At 33.1% G+C, this 19,026-nt stretch overlaps 1 protein-coding gene across 1 annotated transcript in view; it reads right to left on the bottom strand.

The window, feature by feature from the left end:
* The window catches only part of PTPRQ (protein tyrosine phosphatase receptor type Q), a 285,135-nt gene that overhangs the window by 174,522 nt on the left and 91,587 nt on the right, over window positions 1-19,026 (bottom strand). Inside the window, exons 24-26 of the mRNA XM_051962483.1 lie at window positions 13,091-13,273; window positions 12,338-12,439; window positions 7,557-7,677 (exon numbers count right to left, since the gene is read on the bottom strand). Of these exons, the coding sequence (XP_051818443.1) occupies window positions 7,557-7,677; window positions 12,338-12,439; window positions 13,091-13,273 (406 nt within the window). The remainder of the gene's footprint in view (window positions 1-7,556; window positions 7,678-12,337; window positions 12,440-13,090; window positions 13,274-19,026) is intronic.

Genomic DNA, 19,026 nt, shown 5'->3' with positions numbered 1-19,026 from the left:
CTGCTTATTGCCTGCAAACTCCTTGGCTCAGCTAGATTTTGTGCAAAATTCATACTCTATGATGAATACACTAATAACTAAGATAGTCAAAAGATCCTGGATCTGACAAACACCAATTACTATTTTTTTAAAAGCCCAATGAAATGGACACCAGACTAACAGACTAGAAAAATCTGGTCATTTATGTTTTTACTAAGATCAATGATTTTAAATCAAAGATCAAAGATTCAATGGTTATAACTTTTTTTAAAACTCCAAGTTAGTAGAAAGGATAAAGATGTAAAGGAATAAACAATGTCTTATTATAGGTATTCCAACCAAATCTATTTAAATATAATAGTGAAAAAAGAGGAAAGAAACAAATGGAAGGAAGGAAGGAAGGAAGGAACAAGTGAATGAACAAAGGAAAGAAGGAACGAAGGAAGGAAGAAAAGAAAGAGGGAGGGAGGGAAGGAAGGAAGGAACAAATTAACAAAGAAATGAATGAAGGAAAGAATGAAAGAATGAAAGAAGGAAGGAAGGGAGGAATGAAGGAAGGAAAAGAGGAGGGCAAATCATTTAATCTAAGTTTCCTCACCTGCAAGATATGTTGAATAGAATAGAATGCACTACACAAGATTATTGTAAGGATTAAATGAGATAATGTTTATAAAGCATTGTGTAAACTTTAAAGCACTATATAAAGTATTTTATTTTATCATTATTAAATATTATCATTAACAATTATCATTATTACTTATCATCATTAAATAATTAAACTTAATCTTTTTGGCTCAGTGGTAACAACACTATTTAGCCCTGATGTAAGGGAACATCTTCTAAAAACAGACATGTAAAACAATAGATTGAGAGTTGGTAGGTTCCCCCTTCTTGGAGAAAGATGGAGGCTTCCTGATCACTTGTCAGGTATTCTGTAATGGGGATTCCTTTGTGAGGATTCCTTTTGGGGGTCTAGTTTCAATCAGATGACCCCTAAGTTCTTTTCTAACACTTTAATTATGTTTCTTCTTGGAATGCCTCCAGTTCAGTAAAATGGTCCTCCTCTTTGGAGATTTTTCAGAAAGACATAGACAAGAAATATACAAGTTGAAAAGGTGTGAATAGACTAGGATCTTTACTCTTGCAAGGAGTAAAAACATTAAGTATATCAAATTCATAAAAATAAACTTATATCTTGTGTTAGAATTATTACAAGGTGCTAAGTCAGTGGAGTTGATAGAGACAATGGTTGTTTCTCAGAGTGCTTACCAGTTTTCTGGATATACTTAGTACTCACTATAGTTCCAGAAGATTCACACCCTTAAGAGAGCTATAAGCTAGGAGCCTCAACCAGGAGGCACTTTGGGAGATTCACAAGCCAGGATTGAGTTGAGGAGATTTGCAAGGCAAAGAAGGCAGCTTAAGCTCTCAGAACCAAGGAGAGAAATAGGCCTCTATTAAAGCTAAGCAGGCCCCAGGAAAAGAAACAAGACTTTGAAGGAGAAAATAAAAGATTTGGACTTTAATCCCTGGCTGTATTTGAGGTGATTATTAAACTTAGCTGAAACGAAGGCTGCCTCCAGAAGACCCGCAAGAAACATGCTCTCAGAGAACATTATATTTTAGAGAAGAGATTTTTTTTTGGCACCCAATGTAGGGCTAAGAACCTTCATCTGTGACCCAGAAATTAAGGTAAGTACAACAAGGAAACTTTGTTAAAGGGCTAAAATAGTATTTCATCTAAAATGGGACAGATGTTTAGAAAACAGCCTTCTTTTTCCTCTACAAGGAAAATGTGTAGAGAGCATTGTCAGGCTTATGAAAAGCCAAAGTTTGATTATAATTTGGGAGCAGTTCACTGAACTTTTAGAAACGGTGTAGTACACATCTCCTTGGTTCTCTATGGACAAAGAATTGGATCTAGAGGAGTGGAAATTAGTAGAACAACTATGTCAATTCTACAGTGAAAATGGATATGACTCAATTTCCAAAGACACCCTTAATACATATAATTTAATACAACTAGCTTTAAGAAATTATATAAGTTATAGAATAAGGAAAAAGAAGAAAGAGCAGAAGGGGAAGGAGCCAACTAAACTAGGTGAAAAGGATGAAGAATCAGATAAGAATGGAGTTAAGTACAATTTTGAGTGTGATACTTCACAGCAGGAGAAATTAGTTTATTCCTCATAACCCTTCACAGGTGGAGGGAGAAGGAGGAGGAGAAGAGGCAATGACATAAACAGAACCACCTATGAAGCAGCCTATGACAAGATTACAAAAAGCATTGGTTAAAGCAAAAAATGAAGGATAGGATGGATCTGATTTAACACATGCATACCCTGTGATTGAAGAACTTGACTCTTCAGGTCAAAAAAGGAGAAGATACACTCCTTTTGATTTGGAAAAAAATTAAGGATTTGAACAAAGGTTGCACTCTTTATGGGGCTACAGTAAGATATTACTAGATAGTTTGGCTTATGAAATCCTAACCCCCAGTGATTGGAAATCCATGGCAAGGACATATTTAGAACCTGGACAAACCTTGTTGTGGCTTTCAGAGTATCATGAATTATGTAGGATTCAAGCCAGATGCAATAGGCAAACAGGAGTTAATGTACAAATCACTTTTGACCAACTAGCCAGTGAAGGTCAGTATGGAAAGAATTCAGCACAGATTAATTTCCCCACAACAGCTTATGAATAGATAGCTACTGCTGCTATAAAACCTTGGGATTCCCTCCCAGAGAATTTTCTTGTTGGGGATACCTAAATAATAAAAAAGAATTGATATAGCAGTACTTAAAAGTCAGTCTGGTAATAATATGCTAGTGGACTGACAAAATTTTAGGGATGATGAGAAAAGAAGGGAAAATGATGTTTAATTTCTTTTATTATAGAATGTGTTCTAGAAGATTTAGTGCACTTTTAAGCTATTAAATATTAAGCATTTAAAGCTTAAGACTTCTGGGATATCTTGGGTAGAATAATATTTTCTTCATAAACCCACTATTCTCTGTGGCAAAAGAGGGCAGTTTAATAATTCTTTACAATCTATTCCATTATCTTAGTCTATGTCTGTGTGGCTGCTATTGGCTCAGGGACATCAATTTTCTCTGTGAAGCCTAGAATAAACAGAGCTATGGGAGATGATATGGGGGCGGCTCCTTCCTTCTCTCCATTTAGTAATGTGCATTCTTCCATATGTAAGGGGAAAGTCAGACATAACATTTGATATTTTGGAGGATATATTTGTGGAATAATTAAGAACTATAACTAACCAGAGCAGATCTCATTTTGGTGGAATACAATAAAAACCTTTAAGCCAAAAAACAATCAATGTTTTGAAAGTACTCTGTTAACATGCATTTGACTGAGATGAGATCATAGAAATAAAGCTCAAAATTTCTCATTGCTGGGAATTTAAGAAACAGCTTTTATCAACTGAATAGTAACAAAGTAAATAATAGTAATAAAAATACTACCATTTCGCATAGTAGCATCTCTCACATTGTTTCAATGAGAAGGGTTAAACAAAGTTCTTTTCCCGATTGGTTTCCCTACTTCTTTTTTCTGCTTTCCAATTCATTCTCCACATAGCTATCCAAGTAAATTTTCTAAATTGCAAGTCTTACCCTGTCACCCCCCTATAAATTCCATAGGATCTTTATTGCTTCTACAATCAAATATAAGTTGGTTTATTTACTTTTTAACTCATAATCAACCTTACTTAGCTTTTCAATCTTAGTATACATCACTACATTTTCTTGCATACTATATTCTGGGAAAGATGGATTTCTTGCTGTTATTCATACATGATATGCCATTTTTCTTCTCTAAATCTTTGAACTGCCTGTCCCTTATCCTTATTTCCTTAAAAAATATTCAAATATTGCCTTCTCTGTGAAAGCTTTCCTAATCCTCCCATCTCTCAGCTGGTAATAACTTTTCAATAACAAATAAACAAATAAACAACATCAAAAAACCCTTATATTTATTTGCACAAACTATGTTATCTCCTCAATAGATTTTAAATCCTTTGAAGATAAGTATAATGTTGTCTTTGTGTTTATTATTCTGTGATTTATTAATCTCTTATTAATATCAATAATAGGACTGGTCTTATTTGCTGTGATGATTATTTTGTTAGGAATCAACAATATCAACTCTTCTAAAAGTAGATTTTTTGTCTAGAGCCATAATTTTTTCCTCCTCTCAGACATAAGCTGATGCTTCTCAAAACAAATGTTGGCAAGTAATTTTTTTCAAAATTTTATTTGAAAATCCAGGGTAGCAGATCCAACAAATGTCATCTAACTAATGATATATCCTAGGCAATTGTAAAAAGAACCAGAATCAGAAAATAATTCAAATTTCCTGTCTCCAAATATAGTGATTTGTCATTTTTCTTCTATTTCTCTTATTCCCTTGCCTTTGTATTTGCCATTTTGTCAAGTGAAATTTTCTACCCAGTTTTTGTATTGATCATCCAACATTTTGAATTCCTGTCCATCATACATCATTCTGAAAATAAATTCAAATTCCTTTTCTCTAGGAAGCTTTCTAAATTATCCCTATCCCAATTTAATTATTCATTCAAGGTCCTCTTTGCATACTTAGCCTATGCAAATATTTGACCTACAAAGGAATGGGAAACAAAACTTTTACTTGTCTCATAGGATCACCCATGCCTTTAATTCAAATTTTGTTTTTCCAACTAGATTGTACAGTCTCTCTAAGGCACTGTTCCAATATCTCATTGAGGCACAGAAATTTCTCTGGTTCCATAATGACTATGACAATAGAATATCTAAGTTTCAGCTCATCATATAAAGCTAAAACACTTCAGAGGCTTTGATACAGAGATTTTACAGATTTGGAAACTGAGGACCAGAGGATGTGATTTCACCAAGATCCTCAAGGTTCTAGATCACATAGCTAGAATTTGAAACTATGTTCTCAATCTCCAAATGTAATGCTTTTCATACTGAGCGTGAAGTTGCCCACAAGTTCACTTAGCATTAGGATTACAACTCCAAAAGTGTGTCAGTGTCTGTCCTTAAGGAGCTTACATTTTCATGGTGGGAGATGGCACATACAGGGTGGTGGCCAGAAATGGGTCATTTGCAAAGTCACAAGGATATTGAGTGAAACAATAAAGCAATAGATTGAAATGTTTCTTCCAGACCCAATAATAAAATGGATTTATTTATGGCTTCCAGAGTATTTCCCAAAACTGAAATCATATGCTTATCTCAAAATGGCTATAACATAAGATGCCATAGGAAAAGTCTAGAATTTAAGTTGAGTATCAAAAGGATATATTTAATGTCATCTAAAGGAAACATTCTAATAAAATAAATTTGGGGCAAACAATAATCATTTTCTGCTCTCTCTCTCTCTCTCTCTCTCTCTCTCTCTCCTCTCTCTCTCTCTCTCTTTTTCTTTCTCTCTCTCAATGCAAAATACCACAAATACCACAAATGCTTGCTCCTAAGAAATATATTACATAAAGATATCTGACACATAGGATACTGTATTTCTGCATATCAGAAAACCTTGGAGGTTTCTAGTAATTACAAAATGCCAGAATTGGAAGAAAGCCAGTTAGTCCTACCTATCTGTACCCTGTCTGCACCTTTTCCAATATCTGCTTGAAACTTTCAAATAATGACCAAACCTATTACCATCATACTTTCTGAGGCAGTGAGCACATGATTTTTATCAAGGTATTCAACTCCCTGATGGAAAGTTGCCTATCAATACCTGTAGGCTTCTTCTCAGTAATTCATAACTCTAGAAAACCATGGGAGGCTATCAGAGGTTAAATGTCTTACCCAGAAGCAAATATCTATGTGTCTGAAGCACATCTTAAACCTAGATTTTTTTTGCCTCTTAAACTGGTTTTCTATCCTTTCCCTTGTCTTATTTTTAACCAATGCATTTTAATTTTGTTAGCTGATGCCCTTAAGAGCTGGGACTTTCCTCTCATATCAAGCTTCAGTTTGCCTTTTTTTAACTTTTCCCTCTGCTTCTAGTTCTGACTTCTGGGGCCAAGCAGAATAAAGTTAATCCCTTGACATGGATACCCACTGGCAAGATGATACTCTTCTCCTTCCTCATGCAATGAATGTCTTACATTTTGTGTAAATTATAAAGCCATGATTCTGTGGGTCTCTAGCTCCAAATTCACAACCCTAAGTAATACACTCTAAAGAAACCTCTATTAGAATTCCTTCCTTATATTATCACTGAAACAAAGTAAAGTGGCTTCCCCTCTTAACAGCACCAAAATATTTTTTCTTACAAGTATATGTCACTTTAAGGAATAGATTCAAGCCTAAAAAGTGTTTCATTACTCATAAAAAGCTTATTTTAAATTCACTAGTAAACCAAGTTTCAGTATGATAATAATGCAGGTCAGGAAAATCTTGTTTCAAGCCTTGTACACAGTCATGTGACCAGAGACAAATCAGGAAATATTACCTGTGTCCTAGGTTACAAAGAGTTACAAAAGATTATAAAGATATTGATCAGCATTAGTGGAAGAAATTTCTATACTGGGATTTCCCAATAGAAATAAATGGTAGGATAAGGCCAAAAACAAGCAAAAAACAGAGGAAACAATAGTTAAATGATCTTAAAAGTGAGTTGTGTTTTTCTTTGTTTGTTTTTTATAGTGTAGTAAATTGATTTTTCTGTATAGAAATCTTACTTTTCTAACAATCTATTTATCCTCTTGCTTAAGGATAGAATGCTGGATCTGGAGTAAAGAAGACTGAGCTAACCTGGGATAGTCACTTTATCTTGGCTTCAGTTTTCTCATCTGTAAAATGAGGATTGTAATAATATTGTCTCTCATGAATATTGTGCAGGTAAATGAAATAATATTCATAAAGTGTTTGGCACATAATAGGCCATATTGTTATTAAATTTTCTTAAAGCATGAAACTGAAATCTGATCATTATTTTTGTTGTGTGACATTTGTTTTATTGGGGTGAAGCCTCATCACTTTAGCTCAGAAATTGTTCTACAATTTGTAGGATCCAACATCTGGACCTGGAAGAGATCTCAGAAGTCAGCTTGTCCTATCTCCTCATTTTATAGATGAGGAAACTGAAGCCAGAGAAATAAAATGACTTGTTCCAAGTCACACAACAAATATCTGAGCCACCATTTGAACCCAGGTTTCTCTAACTACAAGGCTGGCCTTTTTAATAGTATATTCCCTACAGCACATGGCTACCTAGAAAGTTTTGTACTCCATTTGAACTCCATGAACCCAAAAGCCCCTTCCAGATCTAAATCTAAAATCTTCTGAACTATTTATAAAAAATAATAGAGATTAAGAAACTCAGTTATTTCTATCTGAAAATTTGAAAACTTCATTTTATAAAAATAAATAAACTCATAAATAAGCTTATTCCCAATATATTATCCAAGAGGTTCTGAAAGAAAAAAACTGAATTCCTATTGTGTTACAGATTAATATTCGCTCTTAGAACTGATTCCAAAAAATATAAAAAAGGAAGAAGCATCAGAAACAGCAGGAAAAAAAAAAAAAAAGAGGTTTTACCAGACATAAACTGTGTAATAGAGGATAATTCCATTTGGCTCCAGGGGTGGTTGCCATGACAACTTCACCGTGACACCAGACAACTGTTTTACTGAGAAATCTCGTGGAGGAGAACCAGGAGCTAAAAAAAAGAAATGAGGGATACAATGTGCAATTAAGCATCATATCTGGAAGATGAGGTTAAAATGAAAATCTTTGATTTGTTTCCCACTCTGGTATTGTGTTAAATGAAACTTCTATATCAGCTCAGTCCAAGGGCATGGTTTTCAGACTTGTTTACTTATTTAAAAAATAATAAAGCAAGATTTTGCATGGTGGCATTAAAACATCTGTTTCTGTGATTCAATGGAAAAAAAAATATTTCATAGAAAAAGAGAGTAATGGGCTTGTCACAGTGACTCACCCATTGCTTAAGTACATTTAGCTAACTTTTTGGACTTTGAATAAATGCAGAAAATTTTAATGGTGTGAATAAATGTAAAAAACAGTGAGATGGTTCTCTAGTGTAGAAAAAAATATCATACAGAAATATGTCTAAGAAGCAGTAAATGGAAAACCATAATCATATCTCCATTATTAAATCTATTGTCTTTTTCAAATAGGAAACATGTTGTTTTAGCCATTTGTCATTAAAATTACAAAATGATAAGAAACCCTCTTCATTAAATAGCCAACTTTCCTGGAGTTTAGAGGTAACATTTTACCATGAAATAATCAAATAAAATATATCAAAGAACTGATAGTCAACTTTTTATTTTCCTTCAGATAATTAACAGACTTGGGTTGCTTTAAATGATTTTTCTGTCTATATATTTTGAAAAAAAATTGTAACACACAGGATATGACAATGTTACTTTTTGTTAAAATTAAATATATCAAAAACTACATTTAAATTTAGTTAACTACCGATTGCCAATAATATGTGAGCATTGTGAAAGCTCAAAAGGTCATTTTTTCCTTAACACTTATTATAACTATTATAAACAACATAATGTTGATTTAAAATAGTAAAATATCACCTTGGTTATTTAAAATCTGAAGGTAAAAATTATGCAAGTTTTAACTTCATTTCATTCTGTCAATCAGACATGCAAATGAGCAACAGAAACATGACTTTTAAAAAATCTGCAGAACCTTTGTTATGATCTCTGAACAGTTAAATTGAATAACTTGGGAGATAAGAGCCCTCTACACAGTATTCCTGCCAGTTAAATGGAACTGTTACCTGATTTATTTTCTATTTATTTTTAGTTTTATTGCATTTTGTTTTTCTGAATAGTCTCAGATGTATTTCCACCATGTTAGTAATGACAGATTTTTCTGAACAGGAATTTATTGAATTCAGAATACTAACTAAAGAAAAATGGTGACAGCTGTATTTAGTACTTTCGATTTGTTATTCTCAGCAGCAGGCGCTACAATAAAACTGCTATCAAATATTGAATGTCACAAGAATCCATATATCACTCAGAGATATCAGGTTTCTAAGATATTAATTGCTTTCAACTGAGAATTCTCTTTATGTCAATACAATAGGATATGAATATTTAGTTCCACTGAAATGTGGAAGATATTAATGAAGTCATGCTCATCAATAAAACCAAAGGATTTTTGAGAAAATAAATATTTACTTTATTTTAGTGCATAATTGTGTTTATAGCATTTTACAATATATATTGTCTCTTATCTTGGGTAAGTTTATTAAAATATTAATATTTATTAATTATTTGTATATCTATAATTAACAATAATATTAAACTATTATTTAAAATATCATTAAAGACAGATCAGTGAGGAAATTGGCAATTACTTCTTAATAGCAACCTTATTCTTGGAAATTCCACAAAATTGATTTGTGATTATTTAGAGGTAGTTGATCTTTTCATTTATGCTGTCATTATGAGATTATTTTCTTGTCTCTGTTTTACTTCTCTCTGAATTAGATCATATGTCTTTCCATATTTTTTGTATTCATTATTTTATTATTTCTTAGAACAGAATAATATTCCATTAGATTTATGTAGCATAGTTGATTTAGCCATTCCCCAACAAATGGACATCTACTTTGTTTCCATTTCTTTGATTCCACAAAAAGTGCTAGAGAAAGTATTTTAATATATGTGGAGATTTTCCTCTTATCAATGATCTCTTGGTTTATGTGTAGTAATGGATAGATCAAAATAGGTTAAAAGATATGGACATTTTCTTCACTTCATTTGTATATTTTCAAAAACTCTTCCAAATTAGTTTTATTAATTCGAAGCTCCAAAGTATACTAGTAAAGCTTTAATAAAAACTATTTTTCAGTCATTCACTCACTCATCCATTCAATTATAGTTAAGGATACTGAGTTTTAGAGAGTTAGATAATACAGAGAAGTTAACATTGTTAGTTAATAGCAAGAGGCATTTTTCTGATTCTTAAGGTTTGCAAAGTATTTATATTATCCTATTTAATTGCCACAACAACCATGTAAAACAAAAGTTATTTTCTCCATTTTATAAGTTAAGTAAACTTAGATTCAACATAGAGATGCACAGTGAGGGTCTGAAGCATGCTTGAATCCAGGTTGCCCTGTTCCTAAATATAGTGTTTTGTCTCCTATATCATGCCAGCTCTCAGCTTATGGCACAGACTGATCTAGAACAGAAGTGCTAGAACTAGAAAATCTAGAAAAGGCTTCCAATCCAGTAGGTTCCATTCTTGAGTATTTTATTGTGAATATCTTTTAACGATATCCAGTGAAAAAATTTAAAACCTAACTTATTTTCACCATACATTTAAAATAGCTCTGGAGAAGCTATATAAATGGAATCTAAGAGTATGGTAGGAAAAATATCTGTCAGTGTCCCCTTCTGTGTGGATAGGAGTAATTCCTTTCTTTAAAAGGGATTTTAAAATGCTTTTTTGAGACATGATTAGCTCAGGGCATTAAATCTGTGATTTGGCACCCTAATCATCTGAGTATTAAAAAAAGCCACCTACATTTTGATCACCTAAGGTATGACTGGCAAAGCACCAGGGAAAGCGGAATCCACAAGTTAAGAAGCTGTATTCAATTGAATCAATGCTGTAGCTGCAGGTGAACATCTTTTCCAAGCCATAACCAAGTAAATCTTCTTCTGTTAGCTGTTATATGAATTACAAATGTCTCACCTGAAGCCTACGCTTAACTAAGTCTTGTTCAGTCATTTTCAGTCATATCTAACTCTTTGTGACCCCATTTGGTGTTTTCTTGGTAAAAAGGGTTGAGTGGTTTTTCCATTTTCTGCTCCAGTTCATTTAATAGATGAGGGAACTAATGCAAATAGGGTTAAGTGACTTGCTCAGGATCTCACAATTATTAAGTGTCTGAGGCCGAATTTAAACTCATGAAAGTGAGTCTTCCTGATTCCAAGCCCAATGCTCTAACCACTGTAATACCTAGCTGTCCTGAGTTATGTCTAACTTATTGTAAGTAGTTATAATGAATTTAGAAGACATTAATCTCCCTGAAGTGGGGATAGGGAAAATAAAAAAGAACTGAGTCCCATTTCTGGTGATGCCCAATAGCAATGGCCAATGGCCACTTACTATTTCTTCTGGGAGCTTTGAGAGAAAGTATTTGTGGTCATAAAGCAACTAGACAGATGTGGGTTGTTCTATGTCTTTAAGAATAATATTCTGAAAATACAGTAAATTGTCACTTGATAGATTTGCATAATTAGACATGATGGAGATCTCTAGTCCAACCAGCTAGTAGACCTGAACATCCAATCTACTCTACAAAACTAAAATTTTGAAATAATAGAAAAATGTGCTGCCAGGGATTTTATATATGCCTTTGGGAAGCCACTGGTAACTGTGCAATATGGACTTGGTCAGGACTCCTTATTATAATACAGCAGGGGAAGCACTTGAGAGTATTGTTTTTATCCTCTCAAGAATTCCATAGACTTTTCCATGACTAGAAATATGGACAGATTCATTCTAGTGCCGAGGAAACTTATTTATCTCCACTTACCAGTTGAATGTAAAAACAAAACAAAATAGAATTTAAGTTTTCACATTACTTTTGCTCCTAAAATGTTCATGTTAAAAAATTTTCAAATATGTATTATATAAAACTACTTACTTGTACTGTGTGATATTCTATGTATATATACATATACATTTGTGTTTAGTTGTTTTTAGTCATTCCAACTCTTTGTGACCTCATTTGAGGTTTTCATGGTAAAAATACTGAAGTAATTTGCCATTTCCTACTCCAGCTCATTTTACAGTTGAAGAAACTGAAGCAAATAGGGTTAAAGTGACTGTTCAGGGTCACAAAGATAATACATATCTGAAGCCAGATTGGAAGTCAGGAAGATGAGTCTTCTTGACTACAGATCCTACACTTTATCCACTGTGCTATATATGTACCTACTCCAGACAGACAGACAGATACACACAAATATGTAAGTGCATATACAAACATATGCATATGTGTGTATTGATGTATTGTACTATGCATTGAGTGCTCTTATATAAACTGACCATACATATATATGCACATATAGATGAGTATATATATTTACATAGTATATATACACACATATATGTGGGACTATTAATTGAATCTTTCTACATGTAAATCTAAATTTAGTATCCTTTTCACACACACACATTCCTCTGAAATCCTTTGGAAAATCTGGTATCAGAACAAGACCAAAACTTACCTCATAGACTAACAGTATCATATTTTTAAAAAGTTTTTACTATATGACACACATATTCTATTGAGAATGTAATGAACTCACCATCTTCTTCAGTCAGTATCATTACAGGCATACTTCGGACACCTTCTCCTTTAAGAGTACTTGCAGAAACTTCAATTGTATAATGAGTATATTTCTTCAGTCCTAAATAGGAATGAAGTGAATAATTCAATACGAATCACAGAGAACTGGATTACAAAAAGTATAACCATTTTTCAGTATCCAAATCAAGTAAGCATTAGAACTTTTAAAATATACTACCACTAACAATGAAGGTAAAGTTGAAGGGAACATCAAGGGAAAACAGAAAAAAACAACAAATGTTTCTTGAGGATGCAGAACCAAATCTCCAATAGCTTGTTGTAAATTCCATTTGAGAAGTAAACTATGTCATCTTTTGTAAAGAGTCTAGTGATATGAAGACACATGGCGACCAGGAGGATTCTAGGATTCTTTCTCAATGTTCTAGGTTACTCTCTAAGATTAAGTTGCAAAGAAGGATCCATTTTTCATTGAGAGAAGGAAATTGCCATATCCATGAGATAATTGGTCCAGTCCCTATTTGTATTTTACTATTTGTTAAACTTTGATTTATACATGATTCCTTAGAACTTTGTTGCCCAATATAAAGAAGAATAGTGCTGTCAATAAATAAATGAATGAAATTTTCAGTTGTCTTTAATTGTGAATATTAAATGAAAAATCTGTTAAATACCCACTGGAAAGTTCACAATAAAAAAAAAAAAAAACTCTATCCACTGTAAATATTCAGGGTTTTTTTTTTTTTAAATTTACCTCTAATATTCTGTGACAGCTTTGTTGTATTTATAGTCCTTTCTTCATTTTCATTATTCCTTCTGAGATAGATGGTATATTTCTGTATGATCCCATTGGGAATTATTGGAGGAAGAAATGAGAGCTCAATTTCTCCAGATGAAATATTGCGATAGGTGATATTTTCAGGTGCACTGTCAGGAACTAACAGGAGGAAAAATAAAATATAAAAAAAAAAAAAACCATGCAATCTGTAACCTTTTTGTGAATTTACATTTTCACCAATATAGCCAAGCCCAATTCTGCTACTACACAATTAGCAGGGACAAAGCTTTTTGGTTAATTTGTATCAAATCAAATGGAATAATATTTGCCTAAAATATTTGCCTAAAACTAGGCATACTTTCTCCTGGTTCCATACATTTGAATAATCCATCTTCTATGTCCAGAATGTTTTACTTCTTCATCTCAGCATTAAAAGTCCTAATATGGCTCTAGCTTACATCTCCAGATGTATTACACATTATTTTCCTTCATTCATTTTACAGCTCATGCAGTATAGCCTTCTTGCTTTTATTCATGCATGAGATTCCATCTCCCATCTCCATGATTTGGCTAAGTACATACACCAGAACACTCTTTTCTCAGTCCAATATTTTGAAATCTGGTTTAGCTCTGAAGTCAGAGAACTTGGCTTCAAATTATATCTCTGATTTTTAACATCCACATGACCTTGGACAAGTCACAATTTCACTACAACTCCATTTCCTCTTCTGAAAAATTGAGATGCTTAGACTAAACAGAGTTTGATATCTCTTTCAGTTGTAGATTTATGATCTCTCATGAAACCTTTCCTGATTGACTCCTCCATCTCATGACTTTGATTTCACTTTCACTTGCTTCTGTACATGCTGTTGTCCTTGATAGACTGTAAGATCCTTAAGGGCAAAGAATATTTCATTTGATTTTTTGATATCTTTAGCACCTGGAATAAAGTAAGCACTTAAGAAATGCATGTTGATTTATTGGTAGATGGAGCCTTGTCTCTTAAACTTTTCATTCTATTTTTAAGCACAGCTCAGATGCCACTTCCTTCATGAAGTTTTTACTAATTCCCTCGAAAGATATGATCCTCATTCTCCTTAAATATTCATAGTGTACCTTATCTGACTCCTTTTCTCCTTTGTTCCCTTTATTCTACACTTTGTATAATACTTGCTTGTGCACATACTGTGGTTCCATTCCCCACAGAATAGAATTTCTTGGGACTCTAGCTTCTCTATTCCCAGTACTTCGCAAGCACAGTAATGCCATGTATATTGTAAGCACTTCATAAATGCTTCTTAAATTAAATGTAATTATCCCTCCCAAGGAAACTTGCAATTTAAAAGAATCAAAATACACTCTTGGTAGATTTTCAGTCAACATGTTGACTGAATGTTATAGGCTCTAAAAATGTGAGATGAAACAGAAGAAGTGCCCCATCAGTCACATTCTGCAAAGAAGAAAAGTAATAAAGATACAAAAAAAAATACCTCAGACTAAGTTCCTTAACCAAAAATAACACTGATTGACATTTACATATAACAATGTAGCTTCACCCTGAAGATAAACAAAATGGAACCATGTTTATCTAATGAATAAAAATTGAAGATGCTGGTGATTCTGTTGGGATTTCATTTTGAATGCAGGAAGAAGCAGCCTACAGATTTGAAAAAATACACTGAGAGAAAAAAAAAAAGTTGTTTTTTTTTTTAGAAAAAAAAAGAGGAAGAGGGGGAATCATTGATTAAGAACTAGAAGGGGTCAATTAGCCCAACTCCCTCATTTTACAGCTGAAAATACAGAGGAAATCTTGATGAAATGAACATAGATATTCAATATTTCCCTTACAGGTCAGCACAACATTTTGTTGCCTATTTCATGCAATGAACTTAATTAAGGTTATTGCTATGAAATAAGGAGCAGAGAAGATGCCTACCTGCATTGTTAGAGGGAATTTCTTCACCTCAGAATTCCATATATTAAAGAAATCATAGCTCCAGTCCCTATCTCTATCTCTCTCCATATTTCCATGAAACACCGGTCTATTGTAATATATTAAACATAAGTGGGTTGAGTCAAGTAGAAAACTACTTTCCAATTCATAGAAATCAATATCATTGACCAGATTTTTAAAAGTAACAGAAATGGTTGGAAGGTCATGGAAATGTGTTGGCACTCATACAGGAAATAATCATTATATGAAATTCATTCTCTTCCAAAATAACTTAGGTCCAAGATTTATGGATTATTTTAAATAAGATAGGACTCTCACCACTACAGACTGGTTAAATGGAAAGAATATGGTATTTGGTATTGTGATATATGAGTCTGAATGATGGTTTGACCAATTATTCCCTAAGGGCAAATCACTTCACTTTTCCTGGCTTCAAGTGCCATCTGCAAAATCAAGAGTCCTTTTCTAAATTTAAATCTATAAATTATTGTAAATTCATTACCCTCTACTACCAAAAAGAGAAACTGAGACAAAAAATTTGACCTGATCTATGTTTTTGAATAGGTAATGGTATAGAGTTGTCCCACTCATCATTGTGGTCCTTATTAGAACTTCAACAAATATTTCTAAGTATCTATATATGAAATATTCATAATCTCATTGCCCTTTAAAAAAAAAACTAGTACATAGATGTATATATGACTAGAGTAACAACTCATTAATGAGAGCCATGATAAGAATATTCAGTGTTTGATAGAGTACATATCACTAATTTTCTATTAATGGAATTGAAAAAACTCAATTTTTTGGTGTAGAAGGATAAAGACAGAAAGAGGATGGACTATTCAATTAATTTGCTTTTAAAAGGAAATATAAAAAAAGTTTGTTCAACAAAATATTAAAATAAAGTGTATTTCAGTTTTATATTGTAATCAAGTAAGAGAGAAAAAGGCAGATAAAGGCACCTAAACAAGAAAAGTAGTGAAAAATAAAGGAAAAGGGGGAAAAAGAAGAGTGGGAGGAAGGAAAGGGAAATAAAATATGGATATAAGAGAAAGAGAGGGAAGAAAGAATGGAGAAAGGGGTAAAATGGAGACACTGAAGGAGAGAAAGAGACACTCAGAGAGACAAAGAAGGAGAGAGGAACAGGGAGAGAAAGACAGAAGAAACAGGGAGAGAGAGAAAAAGAGAGATGGAAAGAAAAAGAAAAGTGGAGAGAGACAAGGAAAGTAGTTAGCAATGAGACATATTAAAGAAAGAGAATGAGATAAAGTAGAAGAAACAGACAAAAAAAAGAGAAAGACTGGAGAGAGAGATTGATAAGATATACTGGAGGGAGGAAGGGAGACAGAGGGGGGAAAGAGGAGACAGAAAGAAGAAAAAAGAGAGGAAGGGAGAGAAACATACACACAGAGAAAGAGAGAGACAGAGAGAGACAGACAGAGAGACAGACAGACAGACAGAGAGACAGAGACAGAGACAGACAAAAAGAGACCAAGAAAAAGACAGAGAGAGCCAAAGAGAGACAGAAAGAGACAGAGAGAACAGAGGAAAAGGGTTGAAAAGGAGAGACAAAGAAAGAGAATGAAGAGAGGGAGGAAGAGAGGAAATTTAGAAGGATAAAAGGAAAGATGAAGAAAACCACATAAAAAGAAGGGGTAAAAACCTAGAAAGCTTATCTTCAGTAGCCTGTAAGTTAATTGTATTAGAATAAACTATCCATATCATTTCCTGCTTTTCATTTGGCCTATGAACATCAAAGTTTTACAATCTTATCATTACATTTTGTAATTCTAAGTCATTCTCTACCAGTTTAGAACTCAGGTTTTACACTTGGAAAGAATGGATCTGGTTTTAATTTAAAACTTCAAAGTTTACTTTTTAGATGAAGTTTATTTCCCTATGGAATTCTGAAGGTCTTGTATGTGAGTGAAGGAATTACATACTTAAGTTTTGGAGATTTATTTTGTAGCACTATTGGTATTGTCTGAGAGTTTCTTTGACATTAAAAACCTGTCAGATTATCTTTATAGTTGTGGGAAATTGTGGGGCTCATTTCATTGCCAAGGGGTTACATTTGAAGCTAGGGTTTATTTCATTTTCCTGAGCTATGTATGTATGTGTATAGAGGGGATATAATTATGTAGTTATATATATTATAATCACAAGTGGGGATGTAATTATTTATTTCAGTCTAAATTCAGAGTTTTGAATGAACATGTGGCAAAGGGTCGAGGATATCTGATGGTAGATGAAAAAGAGAAAGAGAGAAAATACTACTACACATGAAAACTTAAATGGATAAATTAAATGAAGTAAGTGAAAGAATCATTTTTTCCAAAAGCCCAACATTAAATAAGACTAAATTTTAATTTATAATTTAAATATTTGAAAATTATTATCATATGATTTAAAATTATTATCATGGGAGGGGAGCTGGAAAATACTTTAAAGGCCAACAAGTTCATACCCTTTTATAAAACTGATAAGGAAACTGAGATAAGTGACTCACAGGGGTCACATATGTAGTAATCATCTAAGGTGACATTTGAAACCAAATCTTTTTCACTTGAAACTCATTGCTCTATTCACTATAGCAGGATGCCTTGCCTTATTTTAATATTATGATGAATTGTACACTAATTGTAGGATAAAATATTAATTCCTTCATTGGACATTTGAAGCCATCCATAATTATCACTCCAACCTCTTTTCAGCCTCATTTCAAAAAAATCTTTTTCATGAATCCCATGTTCCTTTCAAATTAGAGTGTTACCTGAGTTTGACATTATATCTACTACATTTAAACATCCTCTTCATCTTTACCTCTCAGAAGCCTTATTTTCTTCTGTGGCTCAGTTTGGGAACTATCCCTTCTGAGGGGGAAAAAAAAACAAATTTCCCTGCTCTTGTTGGAACATCGTCTATCTTTCCTCAAAATCTTTTCTTACATGCATACTGCATATTTTCAGTAGAATGTAATTGAATTTATAGAGTCAAGAACAGCAACTTGTCTATAGCAAGCCTATAACAAAAGATTGTTGAATTGAAACCCTGAGCTCAAAAGTTATCCTTTAAACTAAGGATTCTCCTTCTTCATGTTGTACAAATATTCACTCTGATTCATTCAGCTACAGTGTATTGATCATCTCTTACATAGAGAAAATTTTGTCAGAAGCTGTGGGAGATACAAAGATAAGTAGGATACTACCCTTGAGGAACTTGGAGCTCATAATGGGAGGGTTTTTTTTTCATTTTTCTTTTTATGGATTAGAGCTGTCATTTTATTGATAAAGAAAAACTCCCAGTAAGACAACTCTCTATTACTGCAGATTCTCAACTGTTCTGCAAGATGCACAGTCTTAGTTGCCCAGAGAACTAAAAAGATAAATGACAAGTCTAAGCTCCCACAGTCAACATGAATTGAAGCAGAACTTGAATCCTGTTCTTTGTAACTGGGAAGCCATTTATCAATCCATCACCTCATCTGTCTCTTGTGGGAAATAGACATAACATATGAGAAACAAAGGGAGAGTAAAATTTAGAGAAAAAAATGACTGTGTTTTTTAACCCAGATACATTTTGCAACAATGAAGTACTGTCACTGAATGTCTCACTGGGTAACCAACATAACAGCTGTAACAATAATGGAGGATGTGAAAGTGGATAGAGAGGGTCAGAGGCAGGTTGACTTACATTCAAATCTGACTTGTGACATTTTTGGTAGGGTTGTTATTGCAATTTATTGATTGGCTGACAACTCTTGGAATCCATAAGTTGCAGAGAAGGTGTCCACCTGCATTACAGAGGGAGTTTCCTCACCTGGGAATTCCATATATCAGGGCTTCTTAAACTTTTTTCCATTCATGTCCCCTTTTCACCCAAGACATTTTTACATGACCTTATGTATTCAAGTTTATAAAATAAATATATGAATCAAACATTTACTGATAAAAAA

Source organism: Antechinus flavipes, chromosome 5, assembly GCF_016432865.1.
Source record: "Antechinus flavipes isolate AdamAnt ecotype Samford, QLD, Australia chromosome 5, AdamAnt_v2, whole genome shotgun sequence".
Taxonomy (NCBI): Eukaryota; Metazoa; Chordata; class Mammalia; order Dasyuromorphia; family Dasyuridae; genus Antechinus; species Antechinus flavipes.
Note: the sequence above shows the minus strand (reverse complement) of the source record. Positions and strands in the feature narration are given on the sequence as shown.